The sequence below is a fragment of the Accipiter gentilis genome, chromosome 19, assembly GCF_929443795.1.
Source record: "Accipiter gentilis chromosome 19, bAccGen1.1, whole genome shotgun sequence".
In the NCBI taxonomy this organism is placed as follows: Eukaryota; Metazoa; Chordata; class Aves; order Accipitriformes; family Accipitridae; genus Astur; species Astur gentilis.
In genome coordinates, this window is record NC_064898.1 from 13,991,795 (window position 1) to 14,010,213 (window position 18,419).

At 38.7% G+C, this 18,419-nt stretch overlaps 1 protein-coding gene across 2 annotated transcripts in view; it reads left to right on the top strand.

The window, feature by feature from the left end:
- Positions 1–18,419, top strand: part of TRPC6 (transient receptor potential cation channel subfamily C member 6) — a 105,103-nt gene that overhangs the window by 79,131 nt on the left and 7,553 nt on the right. For both annotated transcript variants that reach the window (XM_049823138.1, XM_049823139.1), the window contains 5 exons: positions 1,721–1,934; positions 3,769–3,996; positions 7,272–7,536; positions 10,425–10,620; positions 12,248–12,451. In XM_049823138.1, the coding sequence (XP_049679095.1) occupies positions 1,721–1,934; positions 3,769–3,996; positions 7,272–7,536; positions 10,425–10,620; positions 12,248–12,451 (1,107 nt within the window). The remainder of the gene's footprint in view (positions 1–1,720; positions 1,935–3,768; positions 3,997–7,271; positions 7,537–10,424; positions 10,621–12,247; positions 12,452–18,419) is intronic.

Sequence of the window (18,419 nt, forward strand, 5' to 3'; positions counted from 1 at the left end):
TTTCAAGATTTTAATGGATCACTGTTATATGGCAATGCAATAATAACTTCCAGCATTTGTGTAATCAGTTCGGCCGTAGTCAGTCCTGCTTCCAGGGAGATTTATATATATATATATATATATATATATATATATGTAAAAAATACTTTTCTGTCTCTTTTGAAGAAGTGGGGGGGGGGGGGGTGTAGGGTGCTAGGAGTTCAGTGTTTTAAATTTTATATTTTTTGATCAAGGGATATATTAACATTACCTCCTTCAGTATTTTTTCTTCTTTTCTGGCTATGTCACTTTCTGGCATCTGTCTCCTAACCTATCTTCGTTTGTGAACACAAGAATAATGCATTTAAAAGGACACTGTCAAGGTACTTTATAATTTTCCAGCTCTGCTTTATTGTGTGTTGTTTATGACTGTTCCTTCCTAGCTTGAAATAAAATCTTTCCCCATGGTGATTACCTGTTCTCTTTGTAGTTCACGCAAAAAAAATGGTTGTTGAAGTTCATGTCATGAGGCTGATGGAATATTTTATTTAATAAAAGATAAATTAATTTTATTGAGTGAGAAACATAGTGAATGGCATGGGTTTGCAAAATAATATAAAGGAGAAAGATCAAATTTCATGCCTGCTAACCTTGACAGTGTTCCTTTAACAGTATCTTCTTTTTACATTTGTCCAGTTTTCTTAATGTTATCTGTATTTGAGACCTTACCACCACATCCTCAGCTGCATCCTCTTATTCTATGTTTCTGTAAAAGCTGACTGTAAGGACAGCAAAATTCTGACTGATATTGAAACAAGTGTAGCAAAAATATGAATACCAGTAACTTATCTGTTTTCCCCTCCCTTTTCCAGACCACAGATAGTTATATGTTTCAGCTGAGCTCCGTGACACTTGCTTCAATTCTTTCCAATGATTTTTTGTCAGATACAGATAACTGTCTTCATCTAAAATAAAAAATTATTTTTCTGCAGCTGCCAACTAAGTGAATAAGCTTTTTTACTATTAATACAGTCACTCTAAAAAAGAAAGTAGATAATTGCTAAAAGTTCAGCCTTCTGTGAGTTTGTATGGAACTTCTAGGGTTTTTAAGTGTTGCACTAAACCATTTTAGAGTTGTTCTTAGTCATGACAAAGTTGAGGACATTTCTATTAAAGGAGTAAGGAAGGAAACTAAGACACTACAGAATATAAACCTAACCTTTTGAGGCCTCATCACATTTTTATAAGAAGAAAATAAGTTGGGAAAACAGCACAATAACTGTGCTAAACTAAGTATCATGTCAGCCAGGAAACAGAATTCTTTAGTCATAATTCACTTCTGGTGATAATTTAGTGCTTTTAGTAAGTGTCAAAATCTCCTTTTCTTTGTTGCCTCATAAAGATGACTATCCTGTAAGAAATTCAACAACTATAATAAATTTTTCTCTTGATTACCTATAATAGGCATAGATGCCCCAAAATAATTACAGAATCATTTCAAAACACTGAGTTAAAAATACGTATATGGTGAAACTGATAGATTATCCCTCTGAAAATAGCAAATAAGTAGAAACTTTTAAAGGTGAATGTCAGCATGGTGTCATAGTATACAACTTTTTCCAAATATTTGTTCCTCTGTGTTACTGAAATATATCTTTCTCTGTGTTACTGTTCTTTTTATACATTTTTGTTTTGGAAGAAGGCAATGCAATATCCTTGTGTTTCATAACCTCTGTTGCAGCTGGGGAGGATAATGCGTGGACCATTTATGAAGTTTGTAGCCCATGCAGCCTCTTTCACCATTTTTCTTGGTCTGCTTGTCATGAATGCAGCTGACAGATTTGATGGCACCAAACTCCGACCTAATGAAACAACAGGCAATGTAAAACAGCTATTTAGGATGAAAACATCCTGTTTCTCATGGATGGAGATGCTCATTATTTCTTGGGTAATAGGTAAAGATTAATTTTTGCTTAACTTTGCCTTGCTATGAATTCAGTGAAGCTGGACCCAATTTAATCCTTTGCTCTTAATGTTATATGTAAAAATTGCAACAAAGGGAGTTTATTCAACTGGCTGCATTCCCACATTGGCCTCATGTTTCTTACTGGATGTCAGCAGGATTCACATGTGCCTAGTTAATCACAAACATTCAGGTTAAGGACTTAGGTGAAATCTACATCATCTGAATATCAGTTAGTTCAGTTTTATGAATATCAAAGGAAAGTGTGTGCCAGTTTTCTGGGTTTTTTGTGAGTCAGACTGTGTCAGCTCCCAAGGAGAAAGATTTCCACATCATGGGCCAAAGTTTTTTTATTTCCAATTGTTTCTTTCTGCTAAGATTGTCTTATCTTGCAAGTATGCCTGCAGAATTAATAGTGTGTAGCTGAATGTATTATTGATAAAATAGAAGAGTAATATAGACCCCTGAACATTCAGTGGTAGATTTTTCCATCCCAACATAGGGATGAAATGAATACTATGAATAGTACTCTGAGCTGACCTGTTCAATTTGGTGATGCGATACTATTCAGCATCAGAACTTGAGCCCAGACCCTCAAAAATATTTTAGCTGTCTGATTCTTATTTACAAATCTAATATTTATTCCAATGGGGGTTAGGTGCCCAAATGTTTTAAAGATTTGGGTTCTGGTTGTTAGTTATGGGAGAGTTAAATTCAAGCAAAGTAGAATCTGTTTCCATTCAAGAGCTTATACATTTAAAATATTTTGCTTTTATGAGCACTTTGTGATTGAAATTGGAGCCATTTGTACACCAGCTGATTCTTATAGCTTTAAAAGACATTGACAATCTTTATTTATTTCATCTTAAAGCTGTTTATAAATTAATATAATAGTGCATTACAGGAATAATATGGCACTTAGATTTTCAAATACTCTATAAATACCAATGTTTTCGTCAAAGGACTAAATAGTAATTTCCCAATTTGAAGTTCTAGTTTGCTAATTTAATCTATTTTTTTTTTAGTGTCATGCATAAGACGGTTTATGAAAAATTGATTCAGTAGCATTGAGTTTAATTACTGTAGTTAACATTATAGTTGTCCTTATCTGAAAATGATAAAAGTTGCTTCAGGCAATGTGATAAGTGCAGACAGTGTGATAAGTGCAAAAAATAGTGACGTTACTCCAATACAGTTTTTTGTCAACTCTCTTTAGAATCCTAGAAATGTAGTTCATGATTAAATAAATTTTATCTTGAAAAGGAGAAGGATTTGCTCAATAACTCATACTGTACTCCTAAATTTTATTATTAAGGGAGAATAATTAGGAATCAAACAGATACCTTTTCTCTATTGAAGAAGCATTAGGTCTGATTCTTACTTTGATGCTCATTTGTTACATATATTTGCAATTTCAGTAACAGAGACTGTACCCAGTGTACTCTGCAAATAAGAAAATGTGAGTTCTGCTATTAGTTCTACCACTGCTATATGATCATGCCAGAGCATTTCTGCTCTTTCCGTTTCTTCCTGTGTCTGTAATAGATGGTAATACTCACATCCTATTCTTTTCTTTGAAAGCTGTTGTAGTTGCGCAGGAAAAAGCACTATGAAAGATTATTATTACTACTCTCATGAGAAAGAAGTACTGGAATGTATATGAATTGGCAGGTTCAAGGATTTTAGTTTGTGTTCAAACTTCCACTGACCAAAATTGTTTTGAGTTTGACTGCAAACAAGAGCATATCCTATATATAATAAAATATCAAATAAAACAAACGTGAAGGTAAAAGAACACACTGTTTTCTCTGTTCTGTCTTATACAGGCATGATATGGTCTGAATGTAAAGAAATTTGGTCTCAAGGTCCAAAGGAATACCTTTTTGAGTTATGGAATATGCTTGATTTTGGCATGTTAGCAATTTTTGCAGCATCATTCATAGCAAGGTTTATGGCATTTTGGCATGCATCCAGAGCCCAGAACTTCGTTGATGCAAATATGAAAGATCTGACAAGTCCAACATTGGAGCCCAACATAAAATACTACACCTTGGGTGAGTTCATTGAACATGATTAAGATTTACCTCTTGGGCCAAGATTAATTGATTTTCTGTTAATAAGTCTTCAATACTTTAGTTCTTCAATGTACTGCTTAAGAAATTCCCACCCCTTCTTCTCTTTCTCATCCCCACTATTGGTTCACAGTTCCCTTGGCTATGCTCATGGATCTTTTGGGGGAGTGTTCTAGACATCAGGCAATGAAATGATTGAAGATCGAAATAACCCCGGTGTCAGCCCACCCTTTTTGAAGATTATTTTAATCCAGGTCATTTCATCTGTTCACTTAAACAATGCTATCATGCAAACACTTGTGTTGGCGCAACTGTGAACATGATGTACGTGATGCAGGGGCAGAACTAAGCAATGACGTGCAGGAACTTCTTAAACCTGCTTTGCCAACATAACCAATATATCTTTTATATATTCTTTGCTCAGAGACTCTGTTATATTATTTTAATATTTCTCAATCCACTCTCTTTACCAGTGAGAGAGAAAAATGTTAATAAACTTGCTTGGCATATATGAGAAGTGAGTAGAAGCTATTTTGCCCAAATGAGAAAAAATTAAACTCTGTTTACTTGTGTTCACTCTCAACACCACCACATCTCTTTTCCCTTTATTAGATATTTTTCTCTAGATACTGAATTACATCAGTTTCTATCTCTATTCCATGCCTCAAATACTATTTCTGATAAGGTTGCATTTCTTCATTACCCAGGCTGTAGAAAAAGCAGAGCTATTAATATATATATTCTGAAACCCATTAAATTGTACTCCTATACATTTTATTGGAAAGTTACAAATTTCACATAAGTTATAAAAGCAGCTAGTTAAATATTAATTCGGTTTTCAGTTAACATCCACTTGAAGAATTTGCAAACAGGGACTGTTGTTTATGTTCACAGTTTCTGGGTATGACAAGCACAAGTCTTATAACTCATTTATGCCGTATAATACTGTATCATCTAGCAAGGCAGTTTCCATTGACATCAGTCATGAGTTGTGACTTCGTTATGCACTTAAGCAGAGTTTAGCCATTTTTTAGTGTGTGCATGTACACAGGAGTCTGCTTGGAGAACATCTGTGTATGGTAGTGCTAACTTGGATAATATTAATAGTGAATATGTAATGCCACAGGTTTAATCATAGGCTAGCAAACATAACTTGGTGGACACCAGGTTGAATATGACCCAGCAATGGGCCCTTGCTGCAAAGGCGGCCAGTGGTGTCCTGGGCTGCATTAGGCAAAGCGTTGCCAGCCGGTGGAGGGAGGTGGTCCTTCCCCTCTGCTCAGCCCTGGCGAGGCCACAGCTGGAGTGCTGTGTCCGGTTCTGGGCTCCTCAGTACCACGGAGACATGGATGTACTGGAGAGAAGGGCCTGTGAAGGGCCACAAAGGTGATGAAGGGACCTGAGCATCTCTTCTATAAGGAAAGGCTGAAAGAGCTGGGACTGTTCAGCCTGGGGAAGAGAAGGCTCACGGAGGATCTTATCAATGTCTATAAATACCTGGAGGGAGGGTGCAAAGAGGACAGAGCCAGGCTCTTTTCAGTGGTGCCCAGTGACAGGACCAGAGGCAGTAGACACAAACTGAAACACAGGAGGTTCCCCCTGAGCATCAGGAAACACTTTTTTACTGTGACAGTGACCAAGCACTGGCACAGGTTGCCCAGGGAGGTGGTGGAATCTCCATCCTTGAAGATATTCACATGCCATTTGGACATCATCCTGGGCAACCAGCTCTATGTGGCTCTGCTTGAGTAGGGGTGTTGGACTAGATAACCTCGAGAGGTCCCTTCCCACCTCAAACTTTCTATGACAATACAGCTTGTCTGGAAACCTCAAAGACGTCTGGCTACTAGCCCATACTGAAACATCTGCCATCTTTGATTTTTAGTTATTGTTGAAATCTGAGGTAGAGCTAACATAGGTATGTCTGCTTTTGTGAAAGCATGCAGTCTTTTGCCATGCATTTTCTCATTTGAATATAGTGTGTAGTAGGCTTTACAGTGAAGAGCTCTATAAACAAAAGAATATGCACATACCTGTGAGAAACACACAGCAGTTAACAAGGCAATGAATATGTGCTATCTGAGCCTTGTTAATGCCTAAAACCAGAGTCATTCATTACTTTGTCACGGTACATGAATACTAGCATCACAGTAAGTTCCTTGAAGAATATAATTTTTTGATGTATGTAAGGATGTTTTGAATAATGCTCAGCATCACGGAGTATGGATGTATTATAAAGGTGTACAAACAACTGACCTTTATTAAATGGTTATGTGTTAGTTAACAGCTCAAATTAGTATTTTTCCAAATGCCAGCAATTGCCTTCATTGCAGTATAAATTATTTGTTTCATTTTCTGGCTTTACAGTAGTGTAAATACAGATAACAATAATCTCCTGGGGTGTAGGTAACCCATCCCAGGTTAAGCTCTTCTCTTTGCCTGAAGCACAACAGTGAATTGAATTTAAGCCCCCCACATCATCAGAGAATGCCTTAATCTCCATCAGGGAAGTATTCTGAAGGGTATTGATTTGGTTTTCTTATTCTGACACTTTTCTGTAAATATTTCTTTAAGAACAGGATGAACCTGAATGTTCTCCTCTGCAGTTGAATGCGTTCCCTGTCAAACAGCAGTGTCACATTTACTCGTTGATCAAAAGGACGTTCAAGTAATTCACACAAGTGGATTAGCTTCAACAGAACAGATTGATAGAAATGATGATAGAAAAGGTGATGGAAATGGGTGTTTGGTGTATGCCAGGAAAGGACCATTACCATTCCACTATTAGGAAAAAGATGGAATAGATAGAAAAGTAGAGAAACATTATTGGTCCCACAGTTTTGGAGTTGTGGATGGTATTTAATGATTGCAGATCCCCACATCAAAACAGTTCATTTTGGGTAGCTCAAACAAATCACATTTCTGCTTTAATTTATTCAGTTTTCATCACCTGACACTGTAAGATGAATTTTATTTAAATTCTCTAATAGGCTGGGATTCAACTCCCCAAAAGTTACCTCAGTGATCTTACAGCTCACCTCTGTAATCAATGGAGATCTAATCAATACAGTTAGTGGAGCTGTGAAATGGTTTTAGGCTACCTGGCTCAATTCAGTTGGCTAAACAGAAGTGACCAGTGCTGTTTGAGTTGCCCAGGGTTTCTTCCCTCACCTCCAGCTGCTGTTCCAAAAAGACCTCCCATAGATCTGTACAGATATCTTGAAATACTGACAGAAATTCTCATCTTTTGTTTCTAGCCAGAATAAACTGGGATCCGTCCGACCCGCAGATCATATCTGAAGGCCTGTATGCAATTGCAGTAGTATTAAGTTTCTCCAGAATAGCCTACATCTTACCAGCTAATGAAAGCTTTGGACCACTGCAGATATCACTTGGCAGAACTGTGAAAGACATCTTCAAGTTCATGGTGATATTTATCATGGTGTTTGTGGCATTCATGATAGGCATGTTTAATCTCTATTCCTACTATCTGGGGGCAAAACAAAATGAAGCATTCACAACGTAAGTACAACTGATTAAACTGTAATGATTGTGGGCTATTTTTATGGAAAGTTGGTTTCTTGCATTATATGTATTAAGTTTACTAGTTTTTTTGTAAGGTTTGCATCTCTGAAATTCCTTCGTCTTAGATTAAGTAGTAATTTTCTCTCTTGTTCTGGTGCTTAAAGGATATATTTTAAATCAGAAGATGAGCTCTTGATCCCAACAATACTATGATAAATCAGGAAAGACAGGCTGGGAAGGTGAGATATAGTTGTCCTTTATGCGACAGAGCAGCCAGAATGCCTGTACCTCTGCCTAGAGATAGATGATGAGCCAGCAAGAACTTATAAGTCAGGATTAGAGGGGAGACCAACATGAGTGATATTGTAGTGGATGTCTGCTCTGGAATGCCTGATCAGGAAGACGAAGTAGATGAGGCCTTCTTCAGACAACTGGAAGAAGCCTCACATTTGCAGACCCTGGTCCTCATGGGGATTTTTAAACACCCTGATATCTGCTGGAGGGACAATACAGCACGGCACAAGCAATCCAGGAGGTGTCCGGAGGGCACTGACACAGGTGATGGAGGAGATGATGCGGAGAGAAGCTTTGTGACACCTGACTTTTACAAACAAGGAAGAACTGGTTGGGTATGTGAAGGTTGGGAGCAGCCTTGGCTGACCACGAGACGGTGGAGTTCAGGTTCCTGAGAAGAGAGAACAAGGCAAATAGCAAGACCACAACCCTGGACTTCAGGAGAGCAGACTTCAGGCTAGGAAGGGAAGAATCTCATGGGATAAGGCCCTGAAGAGAAGGGCAGTCCAGGGAAGCTGATGGATTTTCAGAATTGCCTTTTCATCACCCAAGATTGGTCCAACTCAATGGGCAGAGTATCAAGCAAAGGTGTCAGGAGGCCTATATGGATGAACAAGAGTGACTGATAGGCCAGCTGGTTGTGATGCCACTCAGAAGGACCTTGACAGGCTGGAGAAATGGTCTGACAGGAACCTCATGAAGTTTGACACAGGGAAATGTCACGTCCAGCCCCTGAGGAGGAAGACCCTCAGGCACCAGGACAGGCTGGGGCTGAACAGCTGGAAAGCAGATTGGCAGAAAAGGACCTGGGGGCCCTGATGGGCACCAAGTTGACCATGAACCAACAATGTGCGTTGGTGGCAAAGCAGACCAACAGCCTCCTGGGCTGCATTAGGCTGGGGAGGCTTATAAAAAACCAGAAGTACCTCAGACCCCTTACACAGTCCTGTACATATGTCAGATGACCTGGCAGTGCAATCTGTAATAGCGCTCCATGCACAGGGCTTGTTCCCGGGGTTGTTTGGGGATTTTGGGATGTAGGCTGGGTCAGACCCTAGGCCTGCAGGACAGCATCCTGCCTGCAAGGGCAGTCAGTCAGCGCCAGCGTTGCAGCTCCCTGCAGCATGTGGGAGCAAGGCCGGTTCCTCCATCAGGTGCCACTGTCATCTGCAATTGAAGCGGGCTAGTCACTACAGTGTAATACGCATTACAAAATACTTGTAAGTTAATTCAGACAACTCTGTATATTCTTAATAGTAAAAAAAAAATAAAAATCTAATCCCTCTTTTAAGCTCTGGCTCACCATAGTTTCCAATGGCAATAACCTATTCCATCTTGAGAGGAGAAAATATATTCCGCCCCCCCCACCTTTTTTTTTTGACTCTTTATTTCCTTGGCTGTTCTTTTTTTCTTCTCCTGCCATAAGAATAGAAATTCTGAATTTACTCTGTCAGGAGTTATTTGGTATACATTTGTCTTGCCTCTCATTTCTAGCTGTGATTTTAAGATAAATCAATTGAGTGGAAAGTCATTCTTTTCCATGCTCTGTAGCCCTTACCCACTTAATTTCTCGCTACTGTCATGATATTCAAGCTATATCTGTTACAAAGTATACTCAGCCAGGAAGCAAACTTGGCCAAGAGGGAAAAATTTGTTTCTACTTTTTTAGTATTATAAGTTCACACAATTGGTAAAGTACCTAAAACTACAACTCACAGATGGAATACTGATAAAATATTATAAGCAGAGAAGTAAATTCACAACTAAAAATTACAAGTTTCTTTTAACTTTTTTTTTCATAACAATAATTCAATAAAATCCAAAATGTGCTTTGCAATGCTACTGCATTTTTGGACATGGGGTACTGAGATCTCTTCATCAAAGTAAGAGAAAATTTTTTGCAGGTGGAAATAGATAGGAAAAGATACCTCAGAGGTTTGGACTTATGTTTATGTGTATATATAAACTGATTAAGAGGAAATACATGTATTTCAATCAACTGACCTAAAAAAAATAATAAATCAGTATCCCCACACCATGGCTTATTACCTTTACCCTGAATTTGTGGAATAGTGAAAACTCAGCTGGAGGATTATGGTGTGTCAGAGTAATTTTATGAAGAAAAGCTAATTTGCAGTCAGACATCCTGTCTTCTTCACAGTTTCAGAATGTTAGTCATATTAATGGTGAAATAATTCATACTAAATGAACTAATGGTGCAATTAAAATGAAGTATTTACAGGTTAATTTTTTTTGTTATTTACATTCACATTACCAGCAAACATGTAGCATGTAGATTAAAGTAGTTAACAAGTGAATCATTGTAATATTCTTTTGAGGTTGTATATATAATTCCTAAACTGAATCAGATGTACCAGTCCTAAATATTAGGAATCTCATATTATGAAACAGCCTGTACCTATGAAAATAGATAGTCTACTTGTTCTGCATAATATCACTATGGTAGAGTTCTACATTATGATAATGGAAAATTTTGTACACTGTATAAAAATGGTAACTGGCAATTTATACAATATGATTATAAAGCATTTCTTCAGTAACATATACGTGTGTTCAATTTCTGCTTTTAGTGTTGAAGAAAGTTTCAAGACACTGTTCTGGGCTATATTTGGACTTTCAGAAGTTAAATCAGTTGTCATCAACTATAAACACAAATTTATTGAAAATATTGGTTATGTCCTTTATGGAGTCTATAATGTTACCATGGTCATTGTCTTACTGAACATGCTTATCGCAATGATCAACAGTTCATTCCAGGAAATTGAGGTAAAAATTCCGTTTATGGTGAAATATCACATTTACTGTTATAGCTAATTGTCTAAATCTCCTGGAAAATTTCCTTGGTAACCTCTTATTTAAGAAAAATAACACATAGGCTTTTGGAATATATTAGGAGAAAATACTAATTTCACTGTACATTTTTATTGTAAAATACCTGGACATTACCCAGCTGCATGTGCTTGCAATAGTAAGAACTAGACTGGACTAAGAAACTGGTGTTGAAATGTGTTGTGTTCCTGAGGAGGATGGGCTGCACTGAGTGACTTTGTGAATCTTTCATTTGCCTCTTTTGTAGTTATTATTTGAGTAGTGTCCGTCTTGCTGCAAGGATGTTCTCGTTCCTATGCCTTGACCCTGCAAACAAGTCTATAGCATGCTGTTTTCTTCTTTTATTTAAACAACTGTTGCTCTAGTCCCCTGCAGCAAACAAAACTTTAGTTGACAAAGTATTCAGCAGGGCTACTGAAAATCAGCATGAACTTTTGCATGCCATGGAAAACAAAGGACTAAATCATTATCATTGTTTAGTAAAAAAAGGAAGCAGATCTCCAGGAGCTAGGCCACCTCAGCCTTTCCCAGGGGATGCCCTTGCCACAGAGCAGCAGACTCAGGTTTGACACCGCTCTGGTTCCAGGTTCTGGTTTGGGGCTTTAGTGTTGTCCAGTGTGAGCAAGAGCAACACACATTCTTTAGGGAGGTTCAGATTCTTCTGACTCAGGAGGCCACAGAACACACTATCAGGTTCAGAGCAATAAAAACCAGGCTATTATCCAAAAATATGGTGACTGGATACAAACAGCTTCTAAAAACAGCTATAGCAATATTCAGTCCTCTCTGAAGAAAACCCTCTTGAACTTTACAGGGAGGAATAAAGTGAGTGTTTTGGCTACTGTAAATGCTAAACATAAACCATGGTGATGACAGCATACCTGATTTAATCATATATTCCAGTGAGTGGAAGCAATTAGGCAAGAATCACCTCATCTTTTTTAACTTCATGTTTAAAGTAATAATTTTAATTTAAAGTTCTGATACTATGTCTTCTTCACAAAAAAGATAATAGACTAATTGCTACAGAAGAGACCAATAAGATAAGAAATCAAAGCTGTCGGTCTCATTGAGAGATTTACTTTTTTTTATATTAACATAGGATTTTTCCATTTTATTTACTGAGCATGACAGTGTTCCAAGCAAGCAGCTACTCAGTCAAGCCCTAGCAGATGCATTTGAGTGTTGCCATGAAGCTTTAACTTGGGCATTGTATTGTGTGCTTTTAAGTCAGAGCTTTTTTTTCTTATCAGTGTGTTTACAAAGAGCACCAGTGGAATGTCTTTGTGATGCAGTATTGGAGACTATTAGCACTGAGTGTGGAGTAACCAATGTTTAAATCAAACCCACTTTGTTCTTCTGTAATTGCATTATTTTAAATGGATTAATAAGAACAGTTCCATTCATTGAAATTTGGTTTTCACAGATTATAAACAAGTTCTTGATGTGTTTGAATTTAACTTCCACCAATTACATTCAAAACAGACATAAAGTTTAGCTAGAGCATCTTTAATAGTCAAGGTGGTACTAAGAGTGTATTAACAGACGTGTTTCTGTTTTACAGGATGATGCTGATGTAGAATGGAAATTTGCAAGGGCTAAACTTTGGTTTTCATACTTTGAAGAAGGGAGAACTCTTCCAGTACCTTTCAACTTAGTGCCAAGCCCCAAATCTTTGTTGTATCTCCTACTCAGAATCAAAAAATGTATTTCTAAACCATTTCTGTGCCAAAAGAAAAGCTTTCAGGAAGATGCAGAGATGAACAAGGTAATTTAATAATGTGTATACTGACTGCTAATTTTAAAAGACAAAAACAATTTTAACTTAATTTTTGTTGTTGGCCTGTTTTTCTCCAGAATTTCCCAACATACTTAGTCCATACTGAAGTCAGTCACGATGTATACGCTGAAATTCTTACTTATTTTTTGAATATAAATATTGGTCTACATCTGTAATCAGTTAAGTCCAAAAATACCATTGTAAATTTACAGTTCTTCCTGCTTCTTGTCACAGAATCAGAGAATAATTCAGGCCGGGAGGGACTTCAGGAGGTCTCTGGTCCAACCTTCTGCTCACAGCAGGGTCAACTCTGAGGTCAGGCCAGGTTGCTCAGGGTTTCATCCAGTCAGGTCTTGAAAACCTCCAAGCATGAAGACTGCACAGCCTCTCTGGGCAGTATACGCCACTGCTTGCCTGTCCCTCATGGGGAAAAAAGTTGCTTCTTCTGCCTCTCGTTTGAATTTGTCCATTGTCTCTCATCCTCCTGTCCTGCAGCATTGTGAAGAGCCCAGCTCCATCTCCTCAATGACCTCCCTGTATGCACTGAGGGCTGCTGTTAGGTATGCCTGAAGCCACCTCTGCTTCAGGCTGAACAAGCCCAAATTCCCCATGTCTCTTCACAGGGCAAGTGCTCCAGCCCCAAACATCTTGGTGATCCTCTGCTGAACCTGCTGCAGATTTTTAACATCTTTTTCACTGTCCGCCAAGTCCTTTTCTGCAGAGCTGCTCCCCAGCCAGCCAGTCCCCAGCCTGTGTTGTCGAAAGAGTTATTCCTTCCCATTTGTCCGTATTGAAATTCACAGGGTTCCTGTCAGCTCTGTCCTCCTGGATGGCATCCCTGCCCTCAAGCATATCAGCCGCCCTCACCAGATTTGGCTTTGTCTGGCAGGATTGTGCCTCAACACCTTCTCTGACACCTGGTCTTTATCAAAGATGTTTAAAAGGGCAAGTCCCAGGACAAGACCCCTATACTACCTTCTAAGCACAACCATCCAGCCAGGATTTTGCCCATCTAGTTGTCCACCCATCCAGACAGTAACATCCTAATGTGGATACAAGAATATTCTAGGATACAGTGTTAAAACCCTTGCTAAAGTCAAGGTAGAGGACATCTCCAGTTCTCCCCTCAGCTGCAAATCCAATCATTTTATCTCAGAAAACCATCCAGATAGTCAGACAGGTTTTTTACTTTTCATAAATCCACACTTACCTTTCCCAATCACAGTCTCCTCTTCCATGTGCCCACAAATGTGCTCCAAGAGGACTCAATCCATTATTTTGCCAGTTACTGAAGGGAAGTTGAGTGGCCTGTGGTTGCCCAGATCATCATTTTGACCTTTTTTGAAGATGGGTTTGACATTTGTCTTTCTCCAGCCTTTGGGGACCTCTCCCAATCTCCCTGATCTTTCAAAGATGATAGCATATTTGCAGGGACTTCACCTGCTCTCTCAGCGCCCATGGATGCATCCCGTTGGCTCCAATGGACTTGCCTGGGTCAAATTCTTTCAAGTAACTCCTGACTTGACCCTCCACAGCTGGTTGTTCTCCTTCTCCTCAAAGCCCTTCACTAAGCACAGAGGCCTGAGAGACTGTTGGCGAAGCCTGAGACAAAGAAGACATCAAGTCCCTCAGCATTACCTGAGTCTGGTGTCATTAAATCCCCTGCCCCACTGAGCAACAGGCCCACATTTTCTTTGTTCAGCCTTGTGCTGCTATCGTAGCAGGAGTAGCTCTTCTTCCTGCCCTTGCAAATGTCAACTTAAGGTGAGCTTTGGCTTTTCTAACATCACCCTCACATGCCTGGGCAGATTCTCCCTTTGTAACCTGTTGTCATGGTTTAACCCCCAGCCAGCAACTACATCATGCAGCTGCTTGCTCACTTCCCCCCCACCCAGTGGGGTGGGGAGAGAATCAGGAAATAAAAGTAAAACTTGTGGGTTGAGATAAGAACAGTTTAATAAAGCAGAAGGGAAGAAACTAATAATGATAGTAATGACAATAATAGTAATAAAAGAATTGGAATATACAAGTGATGCACAGTGCAATTGTTCACCACTCACTGACTGACGCCCAGTTATTTCCAGAGGAGCACTCTGGAAAAAATAACTCCCCCGCCCCACTCCCCCCAGTTTATATGCTAGACATGACGTCACACGGTATGGAATACCCCTTTGGCCAGTTTGGGTTAGCTGTCCTGGCTGTGTCCCCTCACAGCTTCTTGTGCCCCTCCAGCCTTCTCGCTGGCTGGGCATTAGAAGCTGAAAAATCCTTGACCTTAGTCTAAATACTACTGAGCAACAACTGAAAACATCAGTGTGTTATCAACATTCTTCTCCTACTGAACCCAGAACATAACACTATACCTACCAGCTACCAGGAAGACAATTAACTCTATCCCAGATGAAACCAGGCCACCTGTCTCTGCTTCCACTAAGAATGCAGCCTGCTTTTATTGCAAAGTATTCTGTTATCTGTTTTATTTACACAAGTACAGTGAAAAGCACTTGAGTTGATTCATTCCTGTATCTCATGGGCTTATTTAAGGAGTTTGTAGTCAGTCTGTTTTTCCTGCAGTGTCTTGGTATAAATCAAATTAATTGCTTTAGGAGAACATGGAGCATAGCATATAGTGTTAGGTGGTATTGGAAATGTAAAGACTAGAAGTATTGTAACACATTAGGGAAGAAGAGCTTTGCACGACAACTGTGCAGACATAGTGAATAGAAAGGTGAGCATATGGTACCATTCACACAAAAGAAGAAATTACAGGTTTGTCATGGTGGCAGAAACAAATGTGTCAGCATCTTTGTTAAAACAGGCAGTAGTCCAAGCAGAGGCCTGCTCAAGGTTAGGAGTTCTTGAGTCTGTAGTCAAGAGTCATTAGTCATTAGTCTGGATGCCAGTAAAGTATTTACATGCATCTGTCAGCTCTCTGTCACCAATGTGAGAAGCGCTTTTTCCATCACAGTTATCAGTTGAAGAGTAAAGGAGAAAAGAAACTGGTTACAATCCTAGAAGGAAAAAATGGAGCTATAGGGAAAGATACTGTGCCTCTGATAAGCCTCTGCCTCTGGTTAAGTTCATAGTAGTCTATCTAAACAAACACAGATATTACAAACACTGTCACCAAAGTCAACATTGTTATTAATTTTAGATGTCTCGTGTGTGCTACCGGTAATTTTTCTAGCATTTCACAGATCTCACTTCATTTTATTTGGGAAACCTAATCTATTTAAGACCCAACAGAGGTGATACTGCATTTGCTCAAGTTTTTAATGACTCTGGCATTTGCAAAACTTTTCATCAAGCTGCTTGATGCAAATCGATTTCACAACTTCCATGAGTGATAAAGTCATCACTGAAAAAACATGACTTTAAGGAGATGCCTATAAACTTCAAATTGAGTGATGGTGAAAAACAACAAATCAAAAGATATTTTTTTCTAATTCACTTAATTTGTGACTTTGAAAAGCATGTGAGTAAGTTAGAAGCTTATTTTTAATGACTTTTTAAAGTGAAATTTATGTTCCCATAAAACAGGTACTCTTAAAAATCCCATTCTTTACACCCTAAGGAAAGAAGCTGGATTTTTATCATTCCTTTGCAAAATTATACTCAAATCTAGCAATTCAGATGGCTAGAAAGGTGCAAAGTGTAATAATTACCAATTCTAGATAAAGCAGTGACAGTTGTGTCTGCTTTTACAGCAGTCCCTCTGAAAGAGAGCTGTAAAGATGCAACCATCGTTCATCAGATTTTTTCCTAACCCTGAATTAATTTTTAGTCTTGAAATATTAATGCTTTCCACTCACTACAGATTGTAGTATAACTAATGCTCAATGAAATGTGCTTACTCCCCAGCCAAAGCAGCTATAAAACTGCAAATCAAATTTTTAAAAAAAAGCTTTTACATTGAAAAACATAAAGCAGCTGAGTCACATTTATTCATTCCTCAGCTTTTCCAGTAGGGTGACTGATAACTGCCAAATGATTACATTTTTACTTAACTTTTGGACCACCACATACTGTGGAGCTGACTTCATCTGAATCTGTCAGGTCCTTCGCACTTCTAAAACGTAACTAAAATGTTTTTGTGTCACATTTCGACCCACTGTTGATGACTCACTATTGTTGAGGCTGTTTTATGGCATCTTCTCAACGGCATTCTCAGGCTTTTTGGGTTTTGACTTTGGACTCATCCTGTGCTGCACAGGTTGGTGCTGCTGTGACAGCTGAGTAATGAGCTGTGCAAAGATAAGATTTGGCAAGACCAGACCCAAGACTCAGTGGCTGTGGCTGTGCTAGTACATTAAATGTGACAGGGAGCTTATCTGGGCACTGAGGCCAATTCAGGAATGGCTTGCCCCTATTCAAGTAGTTTGCCTCCCAAAGTAGGGTTGGTGCAAGCTATTGTCCCCAGACCATTCCAGTTGCCAAAATGTGCCTAGGGAGAGAGGCAGTTGCTCTGGTGCAAGTCCTACTTGGGAGGACACTAAAAGTTTACTGATGGAAGACACTGCATTGCAGTACCCAGAAATGCTGACACGCGCTTAAGTTTACTGATTCAGACCCAGCCTGGGGGTCTTTCTCCTGCAAAGCCTGCATCCTCTCAGTGCGAAAGTGGCAGCAGCACCAGGGTGAGTGTAAAGACAAGAATTAGGATGAGAAGGGAGAAATTCTGCCCCTAGAGACAGCTCTGCCCCGATTATGGTTGGCAGAAAACGAAGCCAGATGCCATCAGTGCTAAATGGCGAGTGATTTACAAAGCTGTGTTCAAAGTGTAGCACACCAGAAACGGATTTCTTGAGACATATCTACATATAACAATAAAGGCTGTGAAGATGTTTTCTTTCAGGCTGTTGATTAAAACTTTCAGATTTCTTCTGTTTCAGGCTGGAATTGTTGATTTAAACATCAAGTGAACAAGAAATACAAACCAAAAAAGGGGAGAAATAAATGAAGAAAAAGGATAGTTTTAAAGAAACCTACTTTGAGTTTTATTCTAAATTGAAAAATTGCCTTGTAAATGAGAAAGTTTATGGTTTAAGAGTCGCAGAACTTGTTCATCTTCCTGAGCTACAACCCAATAGTGACAGATGATGTATATAAGCCTTTTTCTTAAAACATGGCCCTTCAGAATAGAAATAAGGAACATCTAGTTATTGAAATAGTTTTAAACCCTCACTCAAACAATAAGAAATATGTTAACTTTTAATATAAAACAGTGTTTCTGAAATTTTCATAAATGGCATCTTGTTATAGGAGTGCAAACTGAGTCATTTTCTGGGAACCTCTTTTCTGGTCCAAGCATGTACAATTTACTGGTGCTCCAGGTTGTCAGCTGCTTCTGAAAACTGGGATTTAAGACATTAACAAAGTGCTACACAAAACAACTACAGTAGTTTCATTACTATTCTGATTGCATTGAATTTTAAGTAATACTAGAGAACGATGAAATGAGAAGCAAGTTTAAAGAAGGTGTTTTCTAAGAGCAGTGATCCATGTATGCTGCATCTTTTCTTTCACACAACACTCCTGGAGGAGAGTTATTTTTGATAGCGTTTTTAACATTGTTTTATTTAAATTACATTTTTTTTCCTCTTCAGTTACTCATATATGGATGTTCAATAGATATTAACTTAAAAATATGAATTCTAGTTCAGTCATTAATGTGACAGGCTGACTTTAGTAGTAATTTTGGGGAGAGGAGAAAGCTGTAGGTGTGAAGCTTAAAGAGGGTTTAAAAATTTTGTGTAAAAATGAAGTTATAATGAAATCTTGGCAATCTCTGCCACCAAGTGGTCATTCAGCAACGTACAGTAGATGTTCTGCCCTGTTACTGTTACACATTGTCCTGGTTTCAGCTGGGACAGAGTTGTCTTCCTAGTAGCTGGTACGGTGCTATGTTTTGAGTTCAGTATGCGAAGAATGTTGATAACACACTGATGTTTTCAGT